Source organism: Chenopodium quinoa, unplaced genomic scaffold (assembly GCF_001683475.1).
Source record: "Chenopodium quinoa cultivar QQ74 unplaced genomic scaffold, ASM168347v1, whole genome shotgun sequence".
NCBI lineage: Eukaryota > Viridiplantae > Streptophyta > Magnoliopsida > Caryophyllales > Amaranthaceae > Chenopodium > Chenopodium quinoa.
Window position 1 is genome coordinate 5,493,176 of NW_018744704.1, and position 26,829 is coordinate 5,520,004.

The 26,829-nt window shown below is 34.8% G+C and overlaps 1 protein-coding gene across 1 annotated transcript; it reads left to right on the forward strand.

Annotated features, from left to right (window-relative positions):
- The first annotated feature begins 500 nt into the window (after positions 1-500).
- LOC110702957 (probable protein phosphatase 2C 8) lies at positions 501-26,209 on the forward strand. The gene is made up of 10 exons (XM_021880721.1): positions 501-914; positions 3,562-3,670; positions 9,212-9,248; positions 9,335-9,379; positions 14,438-14,490; positions 22,376-22,531; positions 23,643-23,726; positions 24,642-24,731; positions 24,826-24,873; positions 25,812-26,209. The coding sequence occupies exons 1-10, from the start codon at positions 589-591 to the stop codon at positions 25,920-25,922; spliced, it is 1,059 nt and encodes a 352-aa protein (XP_021736413.1). The 5' UTR covers positions 501-588; the 3' UTR covers positions 25,923-26,209.
- The last annotated feature ends 620 nt before the right edge of the window (positions 26,210-26,829 follow it).

The window sequence follows — 26,829 nt, forward strand, 5'->3', positions numbered from 1 at the left end:
TCCTCATAGTTTCTACTATTTTGAGCAAGTTTGTGGGCAGCCACATTCTCACAACTGCTGAGTTGCGAGTTGCGAGTAATCAATAAAGGAGCACAAAGCAAGTAGCTTAAGGATGTCCCTAACAATGATACGACCAGAGTTAGACATTTCCTGCTTCCCTGCTTCAAATAAGTGAATAGATTGCTGCAGTCCGTTTCTAGCATATTTGTTATCGATATAAGTTGTCAAAAAAATATGTAACATGAAACATCAACGTTTGGAACAATGGTGAATTAAAACCCTTAGAGAATAGTTTTGAGACTCCAATGATTTTTTTATTGAGACTTTAAATACGAAGCAATAAAAATTAGGTTTAGAGTTTTTCAATCCTAAGTGAACACCACTTTGAGAAATATTTTAAAGTGAACACTATTTTAGTAATTTCTTTATTTTTAACACCAATTTAGCAAATCGTTTATTAATTTATTAGTTTTGATTTTTCCAATAATCAAAGAGGTAAACTTTCGTTATTGTTGCCCAATAAAAAGTTAGGCACGCTCACCTCAAGCAGTGAAGCCCCTTCTAATTCCTTTCTCCGACTCCAGCAATATGGCCGCAACACCTGCTTCTTCTTCTACCCTCGGCGCAACACCCCACGATTCCCTCGAAATCGATGATTCAAACATCAAACGCAAACCTGTTACAGAATCTTCCGATTCTTCTACTATAATAAAGAAACCCAAACTAGATGCCACACAAAATCTTGAGGAACACCAACCAAATTCAAATTCAAATTCTGCAAAGGATGACAACTCTGCGAGCAGCTTTGTTACCATCGAAGCTGCTGCTGCCGAGGATAAGGGATCCAGGCACTCTATGGAAGACGCTTGGGTTGTACTTCCTGACGCTAATTTCGACGACTCCGCCAAATTAAGGTTTTTGTTTTTGTTACTGTATTAATTAACATCAATTTTAATATTGAATTGCAATTTATATGATTAGGCTTTTTTAGATGTTTAAATTTTGTACTGTTCTTGACATTATTATGATTGTCACATTTTATGGAACACTATAAAATTTTGTTTTAAAGCTCTATTATAGGTTCAATTTTATTAAGGTTTTTTGTTTTTGTTACTGTATTAATTAACATCAATTTTAGTATTGAATTGCAATTTATATGATTAGGCTTTTTTAGATGTTTAAATTTTATACATTTCTCGTCACTGTTAATTCAAGAACACTATAAAATTTTGATTTAAGGCTCTATTATAGGTTCAATTTAATTATAAAGGTATATTGGTAAGTTGTCGATATGTGGTTTTAAGCAAAAGTGGAGCTATGGTTAGAGCTGTAATTTGGTTATGAAGTTAAGAGTAGAGTTATGCATTATGCTTAGAACCGTAACGTGCATTATAGGTGTTTTTAGTAAAATTGCTATTCATTGCACCAATAAATATTAAATTGAAACATCTTGGTAAATTCTCGATTCTCTACTAAACTTATTGAATTAGAATTTGTGTTTGATCTTATGATGCTTTTTTCCAATTCTCAATTCTCGTCGTCTCCATTTGCTTCTTTTTGCGTGGGGTATTGGGGAATATGGAGGTGTTGGTTGGGCATAACGTCATTGTTTTTCATTGTGCAAAGAAATTGAGGTTTTGATCACTTTGCATAAATGCAATTAGAGTTCTTGTTAATTGGAGGCTTTTAGCTTGTAGAAATTTTTGGCTATCGTTTCCAACCATGGTAAGTAAAGGATAGCCTATGCCTACCACCTAAGCAACCACCTCCCTTCACTCCATCACAATCGTACATACTCCCTCCGTTCTCTTTATTTTATTCCATTTACTATTTAATTGGTCAAACTTTAAAAACTTTTATCTCATTTTGTAATTTATGTATTAGAAAAAAAAATTCGTATGAAATATATTTAGATTTATTTAAATTTATAATTTCATAATTTAGCCTTTTAAGATTTTTACTAATATGATACTCCGTCCATTTCCATATGATAGTCCCATATAAAATCAATCACGTAAATTAAGAAAAGAAGAATATTTGGAATCTAACTTTAAAGTACAAAAACAGCTCATAATTAGTTTGTCTTATTTAAATTTTTTGATTTTTTTTTGGGAAAGCATTAGCCATAATTGCATAATTTACGTGAGGGATTTCCTTACTTAGACCTATGTCATCAACACACAATCAATTAGTTTAACCAATCAGAATTCTTTTAACGTATTATTAACCAATGTGCCTTCAATTTACAAGCTTTGAATATATTCAATATGGGTAAAATAGGGAAAAAAAGAAGTTAAAAATAGAATATATTCAATATGGGTAGATCTTTTTAAAACGCCCAAAATAGTATATGAGACTAACAAATAGAAATCGAGGGAGTATTAAAAATATTAATGTTTAAAGTTGTAAATGGGAGACTGCCCAAAATGCAAATGGGAAGATACAAAAAGAACAGAGGGAGTACCTTACCTGTAGGTATGATAATTACATGGACAAAAAAAGCAGTGGATTTTATAATTAAGGCAAAATTTATTGTTGCAAAAAGTCCCCACTCTTCATATTGTGTAAAGACAAGTGCACATCTTCAAGTAGAGGGAATCAAAGGCATGCACTTGGAGAAAATTTTTTTACATCTAGGTTTTAACACCAGAACCAATATTTTTAAGTGTTGCAAAAATTAAGAAAAGCAAATGCATGTGTCGAATTTTTTTCTAGAATGTGTCACAAAAGAACAAATTAATAAATTATTAATCCAACAGCCAAAGAGAGCAATTCTAGCAAATTAATCAAAGTTGTAAATCTAATCCTTAATTTATAGGGTTTCTATGAAGTGGCACAGAATTATTTGTAATACGTACTAAGACTATTCATTGAGACATTTTAATGAGTGAAAATTTGGCTGAGGTGAGGGAGAGAAATAGAGAGGTTGCTTCGCAAACCGAGCTACTTTTTAAAATAAATTGTTATCACCTGAACCAAGTTTGTATCAAATTATCAATCAAGGGAAAGATTGAGGAAATTCTTTAATAAAATTGTCGAAGGACGGCAGTGGAAAACTTGATAATGTGGAGTCATTTTCGGCCATTTTTTCCGTTCTTTCAATTGTGTTTGTATAAAAGCTTTGGAGTACGTCAGCTATTGATTGACTGATTGAGTTTGTCTCTTTTTATTCATTTCTGTTAGCTTGTATTTATTTCCTTGCTCCTTGCATTTTTTCTGCTAGCTTTTCTATGCTTTCAATGGTGGTTATACAAAAGGTTTGTAATGGAATTATTAAGTATAGATTAAGCTTGTCCCCTTTGTATTTATTTCAGTTCCAATTGTTTGTGTAAGGTTTATCTACAAAAGATTGTATTACCATATATTTATCTGTTATTATATTAATATCATGTCCTTTCTTTCCCAAAATTTTTATGGGACTTCATTTTTCTTTATATGTTTGAAGTGTAACAGATGGGAACTGATTGTTGGCTGGCTTAATTTCTTCCCAATCTAACAAAAAGAAGGAAGATGTCAATCCCAATAAAGCTAATTATCATTTCTTTTGTACGGTCTTGGCAGATGTGCACACTTTTCAATATATGATGGACATGGTGGTCGGCTAGCAGCTGAATATGCGCAGAAACATTTACATTCTAATGTTCTCTCAGCAGGATTATCACGTGAGTTGGTGTGTTTATGTGGTCTTCCATTCCTTGTGATTCTTTATGTATTTTCTTTTTTTGTGCCTTTAAACCTAATTTGTTACATTTTATGTTTGATATGTGTCAAAGGTTGTTACTTTGTGCTAAAAATATACAGTATATATTATTCTGCTGATACTCAAATGCTGCCATTAATATTCTTTGTTGCGCTGTTACAATATTAGGGGATAAAAATTAACAATTGGATTGCTGTAAAAGTTTTGATATTTATGAAGTGGCATCTTGTGGGCCTTAAGATGTGCCTCGCAATCATTGCCATGTAATTGAGGTTTGAGGGAATGAAAATATGTTTGTTGTAATTGAAGATTATTGGAGTAATTATTTTAATTAAGGCTTAAATAAACACATTGTAGACCGTAGAATGGGGAGGTTCTAAACATTTATAGGGACTATGTATAGTTCTATCATACATGTGAAATCAATTTGTGTCAATATGATAAATGGTAATATGAACGCATTATTAGGGATAATAATATAATAAACGAACAGTGACCTATGACAAAAGTCATGGAGTGAGCTATTTTCAAGATATCAAATAGAAATTCTGTTACGAAATGGGCTTGTTTTAATTCTATGGTCACCATACATTCACAAAGCATCGAATTTGTTTTCCTTAATTCTTTCATTCGGGGTAGAGCTTCATGTTCCATGTTTTATTTATTTATGGGTTCCGTGTGTTTTGATACCTCTTTGAATATTTTGGCTAAATATCTGTTATTTAGCTATCTAACAAGTAGCAAATTGACCATGCTACCCTTTATTTATCCAGCCACGATTTAGGATTTTTTCCCCTCATAAGTGTACTCGTGATTGACTTTACTCCTCCTTTGTCTATCTCATATCTTTCATCCATAATTAGAAAAGCATGAAGTTTCCTCCCTTTTTTTTTGGAGGAGAGTGAAATGTTATTAACTACGTGTTTAAGTGACATGCCAAATCACTGAATGGCATTTGAAAGAAATTTAGGGATTGGGATTTGATTGGAGCGGTAATTATGATGGATAGAAAAAATAGTTATCCCCTCTTATTTGTGTTTGTCTCCTAATCTGTTATTATGTCTCTCCAAATAAAGATTTTTCTCTTGAATATTCATATAACTGTTAGATTAAGTTAAGAACTTATTATTCAGCTTGTGAGTTTTTTATTGGTTGATTTTTGTTTTGGGATTTGGGAATCAACTTAGTGGACTTGTGAAATTTGATTATGGCTCAATGGCTCATGGTTGATTGCAGTTATGGGTATGAAGTCTTGACTCTTGAGGTTGTAATTATGCAGTTGGCTGAATTGCATATCATGTTTAAGTCTATTCCTCCATGTACATAGACTAACACATTGTTTGGATAAATCCCTTCTTTTCTCTTCATCCTCCCTTCTTTGGCCATTTGATAGGAGGGAAGGGAAGGGAAGGTAAGGGAAGTGGAATTCATTTTCCCTCTCTCTTTACTAAACCAAATCCTTCCAACTTCCAATGTTGGAAAGATTTGGAGGGAAAATTTAATATTACCTTCTTCCTCCCCTTCCTTCTTATTCCCTCCCTTCCCTTTCCCTTCCACTTTGCTATCCAAACGAAGCAACTGGAGAATTAATCTGCAGAGTTTGCATTGAAATGAGACTGTGGAGGAGTTGGATATGCCAAGCATAAGCTGATTATAACAAAGTTACAACATTAAGAAACGGAATTGGGTTGAAATTGGAAAGTGAAAAGGATATATTACATAGGATAGAGATAATGAAGCCATGGAGGAGGTTGATAGGCAAGAATTATGGGTGGGTAAACTGAGGTTGACTTGAAGAAGAGAGAGAGAGGGAGGAGAATAGGATGGGGTTACAGAAAACTAATTTAAAACATAACCATGGTCGCTGGGCTTTGCATTTAACCATAATACAACTATAGTTAGCTTTCTAAGGGTCAATTAGGGAATCAACTGCCTGTTAGCTTATAATACCTAATTGTTAGCTATTTAGAATGTTTCTTTTATGAATACATTAGGAGGAATACAATAATAAATTAAAAGCGTAATTTTTAGGGCTATGACAAAGCTGCCACTGAGTTTTGCCAATATAAGCTCAAAGCAATGTTGTTGGTCGTCTGATCACAGTGTCATGGGCTTCAATCCCATCATAATTTAACACTGAAATTTACAATTCTTGGTTGCTATTTCCGGAAAGATAGGGAGTGGATGTTGACTGAGAAAGAAAGAGTTCAAGGATTTGATAGTTTTCCTGGCACAGGGAAAACATTTTTCTTGTTTTGTTGATGAATAAATTAAGTTTAGATACAGTCTGTGTGTAATGGACTGATATAACTCACACTAATAACAGCAAAATATAGAGAAAAGATTGGTTCTTTGATTAGCTAAATAATCTGATTTTTGGTAAATAGATTTATAAAGAAGAAATAAGAAAGATGGAAGCTTTACTAACGAATGATAATGGTGGAAGGATTACAAAGGATAGGTTTAATAGCTTAAGGCTATTAATCTCCAATAGTGAGTTTAGCTCACAACTCTCTAAAATGAGTGACTTGAGGTCACAACTCTAAACAAGTTTCAATCCAATTTTTGCCTACCTTCTTCTTTTTACTCTCTCTCTATTTATACTAAGGTTACAAACTACTAACCTAATAATACTAGATTTACCAAATTGCCCATACTACATTTGATAACTACTAACACCTAAACTACCCATAATGCCCACCCTTAAGTCAATTCATTACAATACTAGCCCCCTAAACTTCCACCTTGTCCTAAAGGTGGATAATTAATCAGTCGGTACTGAAGGTCATCAAGGCATCCAAAACAAGGCAAAATTTGCAAATGTGTTGTAAAATGTAGAGGTTGTAGTTTTTGGGTGATGTAGGAGGGAAAATTGAAAAGGAATTTTGGTCTAAGAAAATTGGGTTTACAGATTGGTGGGGTTATGGGCTCAAGGGTTGAATGCTGGTAGTTGTGGGTTTTGAAGGGCTGGGCTAAAAACATAGCGTTAAATCTAATTACCACCAAATTGGGCTAGAATTTGGTAGGCCCAGAATTTTGCGAAACCTCTTTAAAGGGATTGAGAGTGGGTAAATGGGCAGATATTAAATCACGTGCCACAAAAAGCCTAACTTCTGCATGGTCAACATCATTGTCACCATATTTTGCCACGTCCCCACTCCTCATAATTACGAATTTACCCTTACTAATATATTTTATCACTGACTTCCTCTCCAAGCTAAACTTTGACTCAGGGCCTGTTTCGATTTACTGAAATGAATTGTTTATGAGAGAAGGAAATTAGGAACTGAACTGAAGTGATTAGAGCTGAACCGAAGGGAACTGAAGTGAAATAAGCTCAACAGAATAAGCCCTTAGTCAAATTCCCTTCCATCTCTTTTTCATGATGCTTCTGGAACCCACCAAATATCCACCACTCATGAAGCTCTCCACCACCTGCAAAGTACTCCAGTCCACTTTCGAACAAGCCACCTCCGACCAAGAAACCACCACAAGTTAACCCATCGGAAAAATCGCCACTCTTTGCCCTTTCTTTACTTTGTAGCTCATCGTTCATGTTCGTAAGACCAACAGAGGTCCCTTGTTCACGCATCCCACGCCATCCAGGACCACCACCTGACCCACACGCACCAGACCCTCCTTTCACAAAGCTGCCTCTGTCCCTGTTCAGGTCACCGCTAATGGTGGACTTACAACCATATTCACCTATTCCGGCAAGGAATCCTGGACCACCGCCGGATCCACCTACTCCGGCACCGCCTCTCTTGAATTTTCCTCTTGGTGAACCACCTAAGACACCCATCAGTTTCCTTCCCCAGCCACTCTCCTCAAAATCGTTGTAAACACCACCATGTTCACCACCACTTTCACTTCTAACAGTGCTACCCTCGCCGGTATATCCCACTGAAAAATCACCATGTCTTCCACCAGCAAGACCACTTTGATCATTGCTTCTATAGCCACTTGTGAAAAATTTAAAATCACTTCCGAGACCGCCGCGTGAGCCACCAGAGAAATTATCTCCAAAATCTTCGCCGACGAAGAAGCTTAAGCTACCGCCGCTGACTTTACCCGAGAATATTCCAGGTCCTCCACCTGACCCACTTGCCGCTAACCCGCCTTTTGCGAATTCGTTCCTTCTGTTCAGACCACCACACGTGACAGCTCCGCCTTCTAACTTACAATTGTCGGCCAAGCAGCCCGAGCCACCACCGGATCTGCACCCTTCACCATTAGCTTTCCCGGTAGAGGGGCCACCGTGTGAATCCACCACGTCTGTCTCTTTCTCTGCCACCCTCGAATCTACTTGAAGGTCTTTTTCCTCCACCTTCTCATATACTTCCTGAGATTTCTCATTCCTTTCCTTCATATTTAGTAGCCACAACCCAGAATATTAGAGCAGCCACTTCTTCACTTCTTGCCAATCTCGAAATGGTTGCCATCGGTTTTCGCATTCAAACCACTGCAATGCTTTGCCTGTAGGCCCAATGATGGCAGCCTTCAAATAAACCTCCTCATTGAATTGAAAAAAAATTGGAAGGAATCCTCTAATTGAAGGATCCAGTCATCCATATGTCTTCCATCAAACTCTGGAAGTTGAAGCTCACACCGGACCCTTCGCTCTTCATGGGGATCTGAAATTCCTCGTTCTCTCATGGTGGAAATGTATGCGAACTCCTCCTGGATCCACTTCTGCATCTGTTGTGTCACCCCTCTTTCAGCACACTCGAAAATCATGTTTTTTTTTTTTTTTTTTTTTTTTTGGGGAAATATCAAGGTGGTTTCCAGCACCGGCAGTCGCAGGACCACCACTCTGATACCCCTTGTAATGGACTGATATAACTCACACTAATACAGCAAAATATAGAGAAAAGATTGGTTCTTTGATTAGCTAAATAATCTGATTTTTGGTAAATAATTTTATAAAGAAGAAATAAGAAAGATGGAAGCTTTACTGACGATTGATAATGGTGGAAGGATTACAAAGGATAGGTTTAATAGCTTAAGGCTATTAATCTCCAATAGTGAGTTTAGCTCACAACTCTCTAAAATGAGTGACTTGAGGTCACAACTCTCAACAAGTTTCAATCCAATTTTTGCCTACCTTCTTCTTTACCCTCCCTCTATTTATACTAAGGTTACAAACTACTAACCTAATAATACTAGATTTACCAAATTGCCCATACTACATTTGATAACTACTAACACCTAAACTACCCATAATGCCCACCCTTAAGTCAGTTCATTACACTGTGTATCTAGTTGCACCTTCCAGATGGGTGTTCAATTAGTCAATTACTAATCCATTGAAGAATGGGAGAAATTGTGCAAATTTGGGCCTATACAGTATGGAACTGCCAGGAAGCCTTGGTGTTATATGTAAATGATTCATGATATATTGTTGGACGGATTTCTGCCATTTGTGCCTTATTTTCAGTACTTGATATTCTAAATAATGCTGTATATGTTCCTTGATTTTTATCTTACTTGGTTTATTTTTCTAAGCTGCAGTTGGATGTCAAAGCTACCAAAAAAGCTATTCTTGATGGTAAAAAGCTGTAAATTCCTACTTATTGAATAACAAATTAAATAATTATCTGTTCACATATTTTTATTATATTTTCCATTTTGCAGGTTTTCGTACAACTGATGAAGCTCTTCTGCTAGACAGTGCAGCTGGTAGTGCAATGATTTTTTGCTTTATGTGAGCTACTTTACTTACATTCTTAATAGGTTATTATTTTAGTGAATTTTTTCTAATTGACAGAGGTCCTAGGCCCGTAGCATTTAGATTTTATGCTTGTCAGCTTGTGTTTATATATATTTACTTAGTATAAAACCATTTCGCATGATGATGATGACGGTGGATACTAATACCACCAAATGGCATGTGTTACAAAGGAGCTGTCAGGTTTTAGATCCGTCAATGACATTAGGGTGCAGTGTGGCGATGAGGCAGGGTGTAAGCTAAGCGCTTAACTTGGTCTGGGTGAGGCGTTTGTGGTTAGGCGCATGAGGGGCAGCAAAAGTGAGGCGCATCCGAAATAAACTACAGCCAAATCTTTTAATTGTTCATACTGAGGCGCGCCTAGGTGCAGCAGAATTTCTCTCACTTTAGCGCACATTGAGCTTTTTTATACATTGTTAGGGTGTTGAAAAGACACTTGGGGAAGGGCCGAGGCTACCTTAATTTTCAGATAATAATGACAGCATCTCTTTATTTGTGTCTATTATAGGCTTAGATTTTTGATTGAACTGTTCTTTGCCTGGTACCCACCTGCATCTACCTGTGAACATAGCCTGTGGTACTACATAAATTATACCTAAAAAGAAAAAAAGAATCTCTACATTAATTATTAGTGATGCTACAACACTTCAATATGAACCAATCTAACTATATATAGAAGGTTTTGAGACTTTTAGCGTATGAAAAATTAAAATTATTTGACAATGTTCCATCCCATTTTTACGTTATTGCTATTACTACTGTCATTAAATGGAGGCTTTGGGTAGTGAGAATGGAGGGTATGGGATATGGGATGGTCTTTATGGGATGATGTAGCGAATTAGTGCAACTAAACAACTAAAATACTCAAGAACACAAGCTAATAAACTGATTGAGGGAGGGAAGCAGGCTGCTATTTCATTAATAAAGAGCAAAGCTTTCTTACAAGGAGGCTTGAGGCCATCACTCTCACTCTGTTTGTTACTTGAGGTCACAACTCTCCACACCCAAATGACTACAATATTCCAGCTATCAAGCAGGCTCCTACCTCCCCTTTTTATATGTACATAAACATCCAAAAGAAGATAATGACAAAAGGCAAAAGTTGCAGCTGTCACAATGTGATATGTTGCCAGTTCTTCACAGCAGCTCTGCCTTGGCTGCTCACTGATTTTGAGGCTGCTCCATTACTCCTTCCCTTAACGGCTCATTTCTGTCCTTTCTTACCCATTCTTACGTATGTGATCAAGTCCTTTTGCTTGCTCAAGGCAGTCGTTACAGATGATTGACTTTTAATGGATTATGGACTTATAGGTTGACTTAAGTTATCTTATTATATACACTTATACACCCACTTTTATATGAAATTACTCCCTTCGTCACTTAACTAGAAGCTTATTCCTCATTTTTCATGGGAATTAAGGAAGTTGGAGATTCCGTAAAACACATGATTGGGAATTATAAATATGCATGTAGGGTTAGAGAGAGATAGAGAGAAAGAAAAGGTAGTTGGTAATTATTAAAGCAATGGAGAGAGTAAGTGTTGGAAAATGATATCAAAAGTACAAAAAAATAAAATAAAAATGATGACAACTCATAAAAAAGAGTGGAATATTGTCAAAAAGTACAATCTTTAGATAGAAATAGGCATGTAGTTTCGGTTGCCCCGAAATAGAATCCAGGCATATAGATAAGGGACGGAGGGAGTAAAATAATATTATATGTACCATTATAACAATATTATAATGGGTTTTAAGATCACATTGTCATAATAGTTTAATCACTATTTTGTTTTTCAATTCTCATATGGGTGCCTGGGTGGATTTAGGCTGTTTTGTGAATAACAGACTTTTTAATACTTTTTTTTTTTTTTCTCACAATGTTTAAATTTCACTATAATCAAATTGCATAAGTAACATATTACCTATGTCGCTTTTGAGTAGGTTAAACAAATTAAATACCTTTTTTTTTTTTTTTTTTAAATAAATGTAAATGTTATTTATCATTAATCAGAAGAAGAGTGAACTTATTAGTTGCTAGTTACCAATCCCTATCAACGACTCATGGAAAGAAGTAAAATTTTCCTTATCAATTTAGTATACTTCTTGCGTTACTAAGTAGTTGCCCCATATTCTTTTTCACGGTTTCCAATACACTAGTCTGATCATAATACTACCCCTATCCCTATATAGTTGACTTGGTTTGACCGATACAAAGGTTTAAGCATATTAATTGACTTTAGTATTTTATTATGTGTAAGTTGGTAGTGGGGGTAATCTTTTAATGTAATTGGTAGGAGAGTAAATTGATTTGTTTTATTGTTTCATGGAAGTTGGGAAAAAAGTGGGACCAATAACATGTGAGGAAAATAATATTAATTTTTGGGATCATTATATTATAGATAATAATTAACGTGTTACTAAATAGGGATGACTTTATAAGGATAACATGTATCCAGCCACAAATATCCAACCACAAATGTCCAGCTATGAAGCACGGGTACGCCTATCAATAGGTGTTTCTTGTAGCGTGGACGTATCGGGTATGGTACGCCTCAGGTACGTCCAAAATACGTCCCCGGGAAGTCTCACTGAAAATGGGTACGACTAACTTTTGTGGGTACAACGTGAGTGATTATTGGGGCACCTTGGGGATGGTCATCCCTATGCCATCCCACTTTATAATTTTGAAATTTCAACACAAGCAAAAATAAATTGTGTAACCATACTCTTTTAATTTAGTTATTTATTTATTATTTTGACAAATTTACATTTTTTCATGGTGAGAGGAAAAATAAGGCTACTTATCTTATGTACCAATACTAACAATGTGTCAAAAATAAAAAGAAAAAAGTTAAGGACTTGTTTGACACTGTTTTTTGTTTTTTGTTTTCAGTTTTTTTTTTTAAACAAAAAACCAAAAACAGGAAGATTTCCACGTTTCCGTTCTCAGTTTTCAAATTATCATGATTTTACTAAGTTTGATTAATTTTTGATTCATTATATGACATATTTCACATGATTTTGAAAAACAAAAAAACCAAAAAAACTGAAAACCACAACAATACCAAACGAACCCTAATTACTTATATTTTTGGGATACTATACCTTGTAACTTTGTATTTTACGTGTTATTCTTATGTAACCCTAACTTTTACACTATTGCCCTCCTAACCCTAATCTTTCAAATACTTATTAAATTGAATTGAAAAGATAACATTGTTAATAATTTTCAAATTAAAATGGTTAAAATAAAAAGAAAAGAAGAAAAATCACTCTTTAGAGTAAAATGTTAGGTTCAAAGTCAGGTTTTTCAATTGTAAAGAAGAAGAAAAAGGAGGTGGCGAGAGATTATATTACTAAGATCCACCATTAATGGAGAGAGAGTGTTCAACTAGTGAGATTGAAGAGAAAAAAATGAAAACTATTAACGGAGTTACCTTACCCATCCAATTTAATGATGTTTTGCAAGTTTAGGGTTACCTCGGGGTAAAAGATAGGGTTACATAGGAAAATCGTATAAAACACAAGGTTACATGGTATGATTTCCCTATATTTTTCTAATGACAATCTAAAAAAAAAAAAAAAAAATTATATATACATATCAACTATTCAATTTACTTGTTGGCCAACACATTGTATGAAGTTATCTTTCTAATGGTATGGATTTAAATTAATTTTTTTTTCATGAATCCATGCTGTACCCCGTACCCGTTATTGAAATTTTATTGTCATTTTCCACCCCATCTTTCCTCATTTTTGTCCCCGTTGCCATATCTGTCAGTGCTTCATAGATATCCAGGTACATGTACTGTTAGATGGTGTAAATCTCCTTAGCCTTCTGATCCATGGGCTGGTCTCTTTGCTGGGTCTCGTTAGCGCTTGTGCTAGGTTCCGATCCCGCTATGAGTTGTATATTCAGGATAAGATGAAGTAACTTCAAAAGGGTCGGAGTATCAGTTATCAAGGATAAGATGAAGTAACTTGAAGAAGGGCCGGAGTATCAGTTATCAAGGATAAGATGAAGGAAAATTGATGCTAGTTTTGACTTATTAAATCCCAATATCGAGAAGCATTGTTTTAAGAAGATTAGAGTTTGAATAATGGAGAAAAAGAAAGCCAAGTAGACCAAAATATGACCTGGGTGGAAGGGGTAAAAACAGGAATACAGACATCCAGTTGTCTTTTAATATCATATTGCTTTGGGGAAAGGTAAGTGAAAGGGAAGGATTCAAATGAGGGAATCATGAAAAGCACTTTATTACAGCTCTGATATTGTTGTTGTAGATGGTAGTATTTCAACTATATTGTTAACTTAAAAGGATTTATCATTGTTACTAGTTGGTGTACTGTTATTTTGTTTAGCATCCCTGAATCTATCTCCTTGATGGAGTTCCAACTTCCAAGACATAGCTTTGATGTGTAAAGCACTACAAATAGTTTAGACAGATTAAAGTTTTTGAGAAACTGCCCCTGTAGGTTTGGGGCAGAAGATGCAACTTTACCTTGCGAGTCCATCTTATGTTTTACTTGTAAAGAGTTAGGCAATCTATCGAATCACTTGTTCTTGCTTTGTGATTTTGCGCTGAAACTCTGGCAAATGCTTTAATTGACTTGACGCTGTTGCCAGCAGGAAGTTTGGATGGATTGAATAATGTGGGGAAGGGTTTAAATTATTTGTTGAACTGTTTGTTTGGCAATATATTTAACTTTTTGTTTAAACACACGTGCTCTTACTTTCTCCCCTAGAGACTCCAAAGTGGGAGCGTAAGTCTTTTTTTTTTCTCCGTTTGGGAGGGGGGGGGGCACTACACATGGAACTCAAGTTGCTGAAAGGCTGAATGTTTTACATTTGTTTGTTAGCATATAAGCATTATGTTTCTGAGAATTTTGTACTTTTCCTCACTTTTATCTTAGTGTTCAGAAGATGAAGTAATCTGCTCTGATGTCTGTAATGATTTTAAATTTTGTTATAACACAATCTGTCTTTGTTTCTGGTGTGGTCTCTGGCAGGAGGTTGGCAGGATGGTGCTACAGCTGTATGTGTATGGGTATTGGGACAAACAGTAAGTTAGCATTTGTTTCTTAAATATTTGTGGTCACTTTGCTTAGGTACCTTGTGATCAGATATGTCTTTATAAGTCCTTTGATCAATCGGTTGAATGAGATAACTAGTATTCATGTACTCATGTACCAAAAGCATTGGATGCATGCAGAGTTTTTTTTTTTTCCTTTCAAAGGAATAATCCACATTAATGTCTGTTAATAGAATAGTTTGCTCCATATTTTGCTCTTGGGCATGGGGTCAAATTTTCTATTACGATTAGACTACAACTAGTATCTGTACGTAGTCCCTTCTCTTTGCAACATTATTAGAAGAATTAACAAGTTCTATCCGGGTTATAACTCCATTGTGAATTTTGTTTGAGGATGATATTGAACAATAATGATGAGACTGGAGTTGGAATTGATGCTAAAAGGGAGCAATGGAGAGCAAGAGTTATCAGAGTAAAATGAAGTACATGGAATGGTTCTTTTAGTGCTAATAGGTTATCAAGCGAGAATATAGTAACATTGGATGGTAATAAGATTTCCTTTATTGAATTGTTCTTAGAATTTTCTTAGAGATTCCAGAAGGTTCTTGAAAATTCTCGGCAGTTCTTTAATGTTTTTCTAAGTAGATTTTGCTTAGAAGCTCTTAACTTTCATTTGTAAAGACTTCTCTTGTTCAGAAAAAAAAAAAGTAAAAAATAAAAACGAACGAAAGATTTTAGACTTACAAACGAAATCATACAAGTACTCTACCATGATCAAAAAGCAAAAGTACAGAGTTTCTTCCTATGAGATCAGACTATGCCTATGTATAGGCTAAATACCACTACAAAAACATTCTAAAAGACTAGGCTAGGAAAACAGAAATATGGGAACATGGCCATACACCACTTATCCCACTAGACTTACAATTCAAATACATGATAAGTTTATTTGACTACAAAATAAATCTACTTCCTAGGATAAGCGTAAAACTAGGAACCTAACATTCTGCTAACTTTGAAGCACGCCACTTAACATACCCCCTTGCTTCAAAGGAGTATACAACATTACGACTCCATTAACTTCTACTCTTTGCTACACTCGACTTCAAACTGGAATGGACTTGGACTTAATGATTGCTACTAAAAACACTCGACATGCACGCTTGATGGCTTGACCATGAACCTTGACAAACAAGAACACACGACTAGAAGAACTTGCTTTCTTCTCCAAATTTGGTGTGCTCTTTTGCTTTCTCATCACATTGTTTATCCGAACACCTATCTTCTTTGTGACCATACCTTTTGCAATAGTAGCATTGAATGCTACTCATGAATTGACGTTGTACTTCAAATGGACCACGACCCCCTCCATCATGACCACTGCCATGACTACCCATACCGTGACCATGACCTTTGTGATAATGCTAATGATAATGCTAATCATTCGACATTTGCCCCTTAACTTGAATGGCTTTCTCCTCGACGTTTTCATCTGTAGACTTATCTATTCTTTCCTCATGAGCCATCAAAGAATTCATCAACTTATCAAATGTATAAGTTAATAAGTCCTTAGACTCTAAAATTGCGGTAACAACATGCTTATAGTCTTTCATTTTGTGAAGACTTAACACTTTACTCATCGTAGTCTCATTAGTGATGGTATCACCATAAATTCTCATTTGACTTACAATTTTGGATACTCTAGACAAGAAACCTTGGATAGTTTCTCCATCTTGCATTGCCGTGCTTTCAAAACTGCTATGTAGAGTTTGTAGTTTAACAACATCACCTTCTTATCATTGAAAAATTCTTGCTTTAATATTGACCATGCTTCAGCAACGAAATAAGTGGTGTATAGCCACATTTCCCATAATATTGTTTTTCTAGTGCTATTCTTTAGGGATGCTTTTGCAGTGGTATTTAGCCTATATATAGGCATAGTCTCATAGGAGGAAAATTTGTACTTTTGTATTTTGATCAGTGTAGATTTACTTGCATTATTTCGTCTGTAAGTCTAAAATAGACATTCTTGGCAGGTGTGGCGCATGCTCGTTTAACATAGTATTCGAGCTAATGCAAGTTCTGTTCCTGAGCCAAAATTAATATTTAAAAAGAGTTGTGAGTGTAGGAGGAAAATAGCAGTCTTGCTACATTAGTGTTTGTGCGTAATTTTTTTTGAGTGAGTTTTTTTAGTGAATTGATTGGTAACCATTGCAAATGGTGGTATTAACTCGTCGTCGTGACCTTTAATTCCAATGTTTAAGGGGAGAATCATCATTTGTGGAGTTTAAGAATGAAGACTTTGTCCAAGTCTCAAGAGTTATGAGAGCAAGGTAATGAAGAACTCGAGAAAGCACTGTTTTACGGAAAAATCTCATCATCCAATGCCGATTGAATGAAGAAAAGAGCCTTAGCATCTCTATTCCGATTATCCTGTAACTTGTGATTGGGTTCGAACTGCTTCCTCGGGTTATTTACAACCTTGCTCAATTATTTCCTAAAACTATTAAGACTTGAACAAAGTTTTCATCTTCAAACTCTACAAATGGTAATTCTTCCCCTTAAACATTGGAATTATGGGTTGTGGCGACGAGTTGATACCATCGTTTGGCATGGTTTTCAATCAATTCACTCACAAAACTCACTCAAAATAATATTACGCACAAACACTAATGAAACAAGACTGATACTTGTTTCCTTCACTCACGACTCTTTTTTAAATATGAATTTTGGTTTAGGATCGGAACCTAGATCAGCTCGGATACCATGTTAAATGGACATCGGTCGCACCTGCCACGATTTACCACTTTACAAGTCCAAGGAGGTTCCACCTCAAAACAACATGGCAATAAGGGGAGTCTCCCTTAGCCTTATAAATTGGCCACATTTTTCTCTTTTCTTCAATATGGGATATACATCACAATACTCACTCTTACTTTTACACTCGCTTAACGTGGGACAACACTTTCACTCATGTGTGGGTTTGTTCATGGGCTCAAGATTTCTTTTTTTTTAACCACATTAGAATCTTATTTTCTATAGTTTATATATTTGACCATGTGTTTCTTTAATTATTAAGTTAGTGTTTAAATATGATTTTTGTTAGTTAGTTAATTAGATGTGTCTTACTTTAAATTCAAGGCAAAGTGGGATTAACTTTCCTTAGCTTAGTAAAACTATCTATTCTAACTTTTACTTGTTTAGAAATTAATCCTCAAAGCATTGCTTGTTTGATTGCTAATAAAATATTTGACTTTTGTTGTGACTTGTGATCTTCTTCTAGTTACAACTACAAAGAGACGCTCTTTCTTGCTAGGTTTACAATATTATTCCTTGAATTTTAATTATAGTTCACATTAAACTCGTCACTTTAAATCCGCAAAACAATTCCCAAAGCTTGGAGCTTAAACCCTTGCTAATTCGGATTGGAACCCGCATGAGGTAAGGCATTTATGTAGAGTGAGAGTTTCAAGTACCTTAGTGTCAAAATGTTGGGGATCTAAGAAGGATCATATTAGGAAGCTAAGATGGATGTGTGGGTACACTTTAAAAGATAGAATTAGAAACAAAGATATTCAGAGAAAGTAGTTGTGGACATTGAGGGATAAAATAAGTTAGAACTACTTGTGTTGATTTGAGCATGCAAGGTGAGAACATCGTCCGCACCATTAAGGAAAGAGGGGATTTTGTAGTACGAATCTAAAAAGAAAGGGGGTGGGGGGCAAGGATGACTTGCATGGAGAAAATTGGGATTACAGGACCATATGGCACTTGTTAGAAGGCCATGGAAGTAGAGAATCTTGGTTGAAAATTAATAGAGATAAATTGATGATGTTTTCAAAAGTTAACCTTACAGTTTTCATGTTGCATATCAAAATATGTGATTTGTTATTAAAAAAAAAAAAAAATAGGCATTACAAATATTCATAGTTTCCTTCCAAAAAAAAAAAAAAGTTCATAGTTGTGGTATAATGCAAATGTAACTTAATTGTATAATGTGCTCTTACTTTATGTTGTAGAGTAAGTCATCTCTATTAGATGTTTGTCTTTCACCAGACTTAATATCAACACATATATGACCAACAAGTAACAATTTTCAAGAAAAAATTTTCTATCATAATAAAGCCACTTATAAAAAGTTTTGATATTATTATATAATGGAATTATTTTTTTTTTAATTTTTTTTCTTATCATTTACTTGGTGCTTAATTTGTTTTCTATATATTCATAGATATAAACACTCATGTATAATTTCCTACTTTTTAGGGGGACGAAGTTCGAGAGACATGATTTAATGATGATATTGATATATATATAAAGACAACTTGAAAACAGGAATAGTCTATTTGATTTTTCATCTAGAGTTTATGCCTTTTAATTCATCTTACAAATACATATGTCGATAACCAAATGAGACAGAAATTGGGTAAATACGACCAATATAGTAGAAATGCTTGATGATTGTGAAGATATACCTAAGTACAATTTTAAATTTGTTGAGTTTGGTATCATTCCACAATACCTTCTCAAGAGCTATATTTACCATCATATTAATAATAAAACTCCAAAACTGATTAAAAAATCATAAGAAATTGTATCAATTAGGTACATATTAATCACTAAAAAACACATACTGATTAGAGGAGAATTGCTCGTGTGAAGGTACTGTGGAATGCTCAACAAATTTGAAATTTTATCTTGGTATATCTTCACAATCATCAAACTTCTAATATATTTGTCTTATTACCACATTTCAATATATTTGTCTTTATTGATTTAGAGAAGGCAATGTTAAAGAAAGGTATCCCACGAAGGTACGTGGAACTGGTTAAGGATATGTATTGGGATGTGTCAACAAATGTGAGGACATGTGGAGGGTTGAAAAAAGATTTTCTAATTACAATTGGATTGCATCAAGGGTCTACATTAAGCCCTTTCCTTTTAATAACGGTTATAGATGAAGTAACTAGACCAATTCAAGATGAAGTCCCATGGTGTATGTGGTTTGTGGATGATATCATTTTGGTGGATGATACTAAAGATGGGGTTAATGCCAAGTTGAAGCAATGGAGGCAAAGGTTGGAATGTAGAGGGTTTAAGCTAAGTCGGAGTAAGACTAAATATTTGGTATGCCGCTTTGGTACTCAGAGGGGGACAAACAATGAGGTGGTGAGTTTGGATGGAAAGGACTTCCATGAGCGAATGTTTTAAATATCTTGGGTCGATCATCTAGAAAAATAGTGACATTGATGTGGTCCACAGGGTTAAGTCACGGTGGCTTAAATGGAGAGCGGCCACGGAGTGATATGTGACCCGAAGCATTCCCTTTCAATTGGAAGGAAAATTCTACAGGACTGCCATAAGACCAGTGTTGCTCTATGGTACAGAATTTTGGGTTTCTAAAAAGGAGCACATTAAAAAGATGGAGGTTACGGAAATGCGCATGTTGAAGTGGATGTGCAAGAACACTCTAAGAGATAGAATCAGATTTGAGGTTATTCGCAAGAAAGTAGGTGTGGCGGGCATTGCAGACAAACTAAGGGAAAATCGCTTGCGTTGGTTTGGGCATGTAAGACGGAGACTCGATGGTGCACCGGTACGAAGAGTGGAAGAGTGGGACCATGGAGGGGTTGAACGAGGGAGAGGGAGACCAAAAATGACTTGGTTGAAAGGAGTTAGGAAGGATATGAAGTATATGGATTTGCGTGAGGATGAGGCATTGCATCGTAAGGGATGGAGGAGCATCTTTGTCGATGATTACACGGAATAATCAAATTTGGTTCATGTAGCCGACCCCACTTATGGGATTAAGGCTTCGATTGATTGATTACCATATTTAACTCTCATTTGGTTATTGGTATATTTGTAAGATTAAACTAGAAGGATAAGCTCTAGATGAGAAACCGAATATGCTTTTTCTTTATATATATCAATATCTTCATGAAATAAGGTTGCTTGAACTTCGTTCCCATAAAAAGCAAGAAATTATACATTAGTGTTAATATCTATGAATAAGAAAACGAATTAAACACTATATAAATGATAGTGAAAAAAAAAAAGACTCCATTATATGATAGTATCAAAAGTTGATTTTATGTTAAAAAGAAAAACACAAAAGGTGGAAAGATGATTGAAAAGAGGAGAGAGAAAGAGGAAACTGACCAACTTACATTTTAATTGTGTCAAAGTTTTTAAATCCCCAAATTAAGAAATTGAAGGTTTAGAGAGAAAGTGGAGGGGATACATATGGGAGAGTTGATAAATTGGAGATGGTTGGTAGAGTAGTTCATTGTTGAGAGAGGAAGAAAGTGTGAGTCATGAAATTGTAACCTGCAATATTGGTTGCTAATTCTAAACAAAGTGCGTTTTTATTTTCAAAATTTACATTAGGTAGGATTGTTAGTGAGTTTTGGGCGGGAGTGGCTTTTAAAGCATCTCATTAAAAGTGGCTCTAGAGATATTATATAGACTAGAGTGAACCCGTGCTTTGCACGATATATTCCTTGGGTTGAAATACAAGGAATATTCTTGTGTTGAAAAACAAATCTAGATATTGGTGTTTTAAAATTAATTATTGCAGAATAGGTGTTTTTTTTTTGGGATTTTCCATTTGGTACCACTGAACTTTTGCCTTTTCCATATGATACCCATTTTTTTTTATCTTTCTTCCAAGACCTGAAGACCATTAAACAATTACATTAGTCTTTATAGTAAACCTACCGTTAAACAAATGTTAAATTATGCTTTAGGGCTTCATTTAACCAAAAAAAAAATAAAAATAAAATAAAATAAATAAATAAATAAAAACAATTAATCACTCCACCCAGCAACAGAATCTACCACTCACTTCCCTCCTTTGAGTTGTGCATTCTCGTAATTACCCCACCATCAACCTACTGATTTCAGGTTTTTCCATACCCTATTATTATCCCTTTTCACCTTTTCAAGTTAATGTAAAGTTTGCTAATTTTTTGACTTGGGCTCTATTTTGTGTCGGGTTTGTGTTTGTTCAGTTGACATGCACTTTAGCTAATAAATAAGTAAATAGTTGGCATGCAATTTTGGTGTATGTTCGTATCAGTACCATGGTCTTTATTTTTATATTAATCAAATTTCTTAGAATTTAGATCAATTTTTTGGAGCTATGAATGTGCAGTTACACAGTTGGTTCACTTGGTTGTTTGGCAGGTGAGATATACCACTAAGATGTTTTAATTATGGTTGTATGGATTCGAATAGGTTTTGGTTTTGCTTTGGAGCTGTCCAATTTCTGTAATTGGAACTAAATTGATTTGGTAAATGAATTTTGCTAAAGCTGTCAGATTTTTGTTATTAGAACAAGTTATCAATTTCTTTTGATTTCATTAATATGTTTCCCAATAATGTTGAGTGAAATAATGTTCTAAATTTCTGACATATTAAGGATAAGAGAAGGAAAGAGAAATGCTTAAGATGGATACCTTATAAGCTTTAAAAGGAAAGCATTTTAGTGGGAAATTAAAAAAATAAGGGAAATAAAACTAAAGATTAGTTTGTGGTAAATAGATTAGTCAACTATGTACATCCTATGCATAAATTAACGTTTTATTAACGGTAGGTTTACAGTAGAGACTAGTGTAAAAGTATAGTGGTACCGGTTGGAAGAAAGATAAAAAAAAGGATACCATTTGGAAAAGTCTAAAGTTTAGTGGTACCAAATGGAATATCCCTTTTTTTACAATGTGGAATAGTTAGTTATTGGTAATTTAAAAATTAATAAAATAATAATAAATGTTGTAGAATTGCAAGGGTGGGGGTTTTTAGAGCTCTCACAAAATCTGACATTTTTATTAATATATAGATTTGTGTTCATGAATGTCAATCTCGATGCATCTTTCTATGTACTTAATTTTCACTCTATTACATATCACTATAGGTATTTGTTGCTAACATTGGAGATGCAAAGGCAGTGGTAGCGAGATCTCACAGTGGTGACCAGAATAACTCAAATGGTTCAAGTCCTTTGAGGGCCATTGTTTTGACTAGAGAACACAAAGCTATATACCCGCAGGAGCGTGCTCGAATTCAAAAGGTCAGAATAGATGCGGGAAAAGAATGTTGTCAGATAATTAGATTCAAAGGGTTGTGTTTCCTTGCGTGATTGCATTACCCACTAATTTTTGTTGAGTTCTTGATCCTTTTTTTGGGATAGATCCATGTGATAACAACTACTTTCTCCGTTTTGTTTTTAATTGCACCATTTTCTATTTTGGGAAGTTGCATATTAATAGCACCATTTCCTTATTTAGTATGTTTTATTCACCTTTTGCTTGTGTTCACACACAAAATACCCTAACTACCCTTGTTCACATGTGATAAGGACTGATAACAACCATTATTACCCCACCTATTCTCTCTCTCATTTGTTTGTATCCCATGGGCAAATTTGACACTCCCCACTTTTTACTCTTTTTCTTAAATCTTGTGCCCATACCAAATGGTGCGATTATAATAAAATGGAGGAAGTGGATCATTTGGCAGAAGGTATCCAAACTTATCTTACATTGTATGGATTTATTTGTCAGAATCTATATGAACCTGTATTGTATGAAATAAGTCAAAATAATTCCAAGGGATTAGGGCCTGAAAGGTTTGGGAGATACAACAGCGAGGGGGATGTATACTTCTGAATGTTGTTCTGCATAGGCTTCTCCATTTAAAAAAATGATTTAGAAAGGTAGACACATCCATCCACTAGAATCTTAAATTCGTGAAAGCAGCATATGCAATTAAAATTCTTGTTTCTTCTTTTTTTTTCGTGGGAGCAAAGGTTTTTATGCCTTCTCGCTGGTTATATCCCTTATTTCCTCTATTATTTAACTTTTTTTGTTCCGTACAACTATGTTAAAATTATCCACTTTATTCCTCATAAAAGTGTTTCTAGGAACAAATTGGATTATTTAGGTACAATTGTCAGTAACAAAACAAGATTAACTCCACTTATGGATCTTCCTTGACTACTATTGACAATTAAGCTTTCAAGAATCCAACATAAACCCTTAACATAAGCAAACTCTATGAAATTGCATTGTCATCACCAAGATTGTTTAGGGGCAACACTTTTAGATGCTGTACTATTGTGCCTTAGTAAAATTTCTAATCATTTTTTGTGATGTTGAATATTCAACATGCTGTGATTGCAGGCTGGAGGTTCAGTGAGCACCACTGGACGTTTGCAGGGTCGCCTTGAAGTTTCTAGAGCTTTTGGGGATCGACAATTTAAAAAGGTTAATGCTAAATTCTATTGTTTAAAGTTTCGGTCAGTTATTCTTCATCAATTAGCTTTTCAAGAATTGTAAATAATCTAGTTGATTTTTTTATGATTATACAAGTCAAATGAGGTAAGGATGAGATTAATTTGTCATTTTGAGGTCCTAATGATTTCTTGACATCTGGAAGTCATCTTGTATTGGTTTAATATTAGTTTCCTATGGGTAACAAGTATATGCACCATTGGAGCACGTGTGCTTGCACACATACAAATGCCTTGTTTACTCTAGTTGCTTCCGGCCTACAAACTGATCAAATTACTCTAGTAGACTAGGTTTGTATATGGGGATCATCACATGGTGTTAGATGAGATGGTAGAGGCTTCCTAGCCTTACATTTCAGTTGGGATCATTTGCATGGGGAAGTCTCAGATGACACCATTGACTCCTGCATTTTACCGTATCACGCAAGACAGGAGTCATTTTTTATAGGCTTGGTGTGCTCATGAGAATTCTGGTTTGTTGCTACATGTTTCTTATTGGTAGAAATGGTTGTGTTGTTGTTTCTACCTTGAGAGCTTGTAGCATTGATTCTGTTTTGACTTAAGTTGTACATGAGCGCAATTCATCACTCCCTAAGGGTGTTGTAGACATCCTCACTCCACATGCATGTGATAATCTTTATTCCAATGAAGCCTAGGCATACTTATTATTGTTTCCTGTCCACCCTGGTTTAAGACTTGTGTCATTTATTTTCTCATTTCTACTGCTTATTCTATTTTATGAGCTCCCACTTCAATTTTTCTCATAGATCAAGTATAACAAAATAAGGAGACGTTAATAATATTTGTTAATGGGACTGACATGTCAGAGGCAATAGCTCTATCCTTGTCCTACTTGTCAATATTTTCAAAATGAACTCATTAATTGCAGGTGGGTGTTATCGCAACACCACACATCCAATCGTTTGATCTCACCGAAAAAGATCACTTCATTATTCTTGGCTGTGATGGCCTTTGGGGGGTATGACTTTGTTCACTTCCTTTTTTTTTTTTTTTTTTTTGTCATAATTGTATGCCTTAACGTGGAGGTTTATATTACATGATTATGATTTTAGGTGCTTGGACCTAGTGATGCTGTTGATTTTGTGCACAAGCTTTTAAAAGTAAGTGAACTTTGTATTAGTTGTTACTATGAGTTCCCTTTTACTATGGTTATTAGTCTGTTGAATATATTGCTTTATGTATTTTCATCAATTGCCTTCTGTTCTTTGAATTCAGACCAAATCTTTGTATGTCAACTGATTTCCATAAAGGTTATCTTACAAATTACTTGGGCTATAACCTATTGATTGGCCAGTAGCCACGGGTATTTTTACAAATGTTAATTGGTTACTCCTCGGTTGTGTGTGGTTCCATATGCAAGTATCTGTGTGTGTGCCTGCTTGGTCATTGGTAATATTCTAGTCTAGGAATGAAATGAATTACAAATAAACTGTATTGAAGATGATGCTCCTTGTATTTTTCAGCAGCACTCCGTAGGTAGAGTAATAAAATTCCATAATGGTGGATGGGACTCCAGTATTGTCATTTATTGCAGTTTGCCTTCATACAAGGAGATTGGAATCAATATATATAATTTTATCCACTTTTCCATCGCATCATATGTGCTTGAGGCAAGAGCATCCGAATATCTTTCATGAGTTCCAACATAGTACATTTTTTTTCTTTGTTTTTAGTTTTTGGGTGAAAAACCAAATAGAAATAAGGCAATAGAGCTTAGATGTAGAATTGGAAGGGTTTACAACTAGGATTGTTCATGTTTGCTTGGACTTGGTTATGGTTATGTGTCCAAGTGTCTGACTAGGGTATTTTGCGACTTCCTTAATTTGGCCTAAAGTGAATTGTCATGTATTGAACATGGGCACTAAGAAGTAAAATGAAGAGTAAGTAACATGGATCTTAACTATAATATTAATCAATATTTGAGGTACAGCTTTACAATTGAATTCTTATGGTGTTGGCATGGTAACAGAGGCAGAATATATCATTGTGCATTAATAATCTCAAGTGTGGTGTATTTGATGTGGACTATCTCTCACAGGAGAATGTACCTGTTGCTGCTGTGTGTCGCCGGCTTGTCAGAGAAGCTGTTCTTGAGAGAGGCTGCAAAGATAACTGCACTGCAGTTGTAATTGTTTTCAGACGCAATTAGGCCACACTTCTTTTAGTCAGTGTTTCAGGAATTAGGCATATTGGATTTATTCCAGTAAGTTTAATGAGCTGTGAGGCCTGACAGCAGCGCCTGCATATCTAAATATGTGCAGGTTTGCATTTATGTTGTGCAATATGTATCTTCTCAAATGACAAAATTTTATGGCGTAGGATGGGAAGGTGTTGTAGCATCTGTAGTTTGGCCATACACTACCGTGTGGTGTACGTACATGATTTACTCATTTTGGCTTGTTGAATGATATTATTTGATTTGTTGCATTGGTCTTGCGTATATGCCTCGCAGAAGGTTCTTAGGATCAGCAATTTTTGATTATTTTTGCATTTGCTTCCCAGTGCAGTAACAAATGAAAAACATTTTATTATACACGAAAGATTTTTTAGAAGCTAATGTCTGTTCATCATAAAATAATTACTTTTTTCGGTTTTTAAATCATACGTTGGTACTTTCTCTATATATATTTATATACTATAGTAATCTGGCTGAGCAAGTGTTTAAAAATTCGAATTCACAAATTCTCCAAAAAGGCGCTTGTATGCAGTACGTTAATTTATTGTAAGACGGGTTAAAGTTATCTTAAAAGTATTTAAAGTTATCCTTTATACTACAAAAGTTATTATTATACTAATAATAAAATTTATCTTACAAAAAACTTATAATGTATTCGATTAATCATTTAAATAGTTAATAGAGTTTACTAATGCAGCCTACAACAATCAATAAATTGAAGCCTTAAAGATTAATGAGTTTGCTCTAATAATATTTCTTACAAATAGCCAAAAAATCCAAGATTGAAGATACAAAAAATTAGGGCAAATTTATCAATATTCTAATATAACCTTGCAAAGACAGTGCCTCCAATGTTCAAATACGTAATATGTGTTTATTT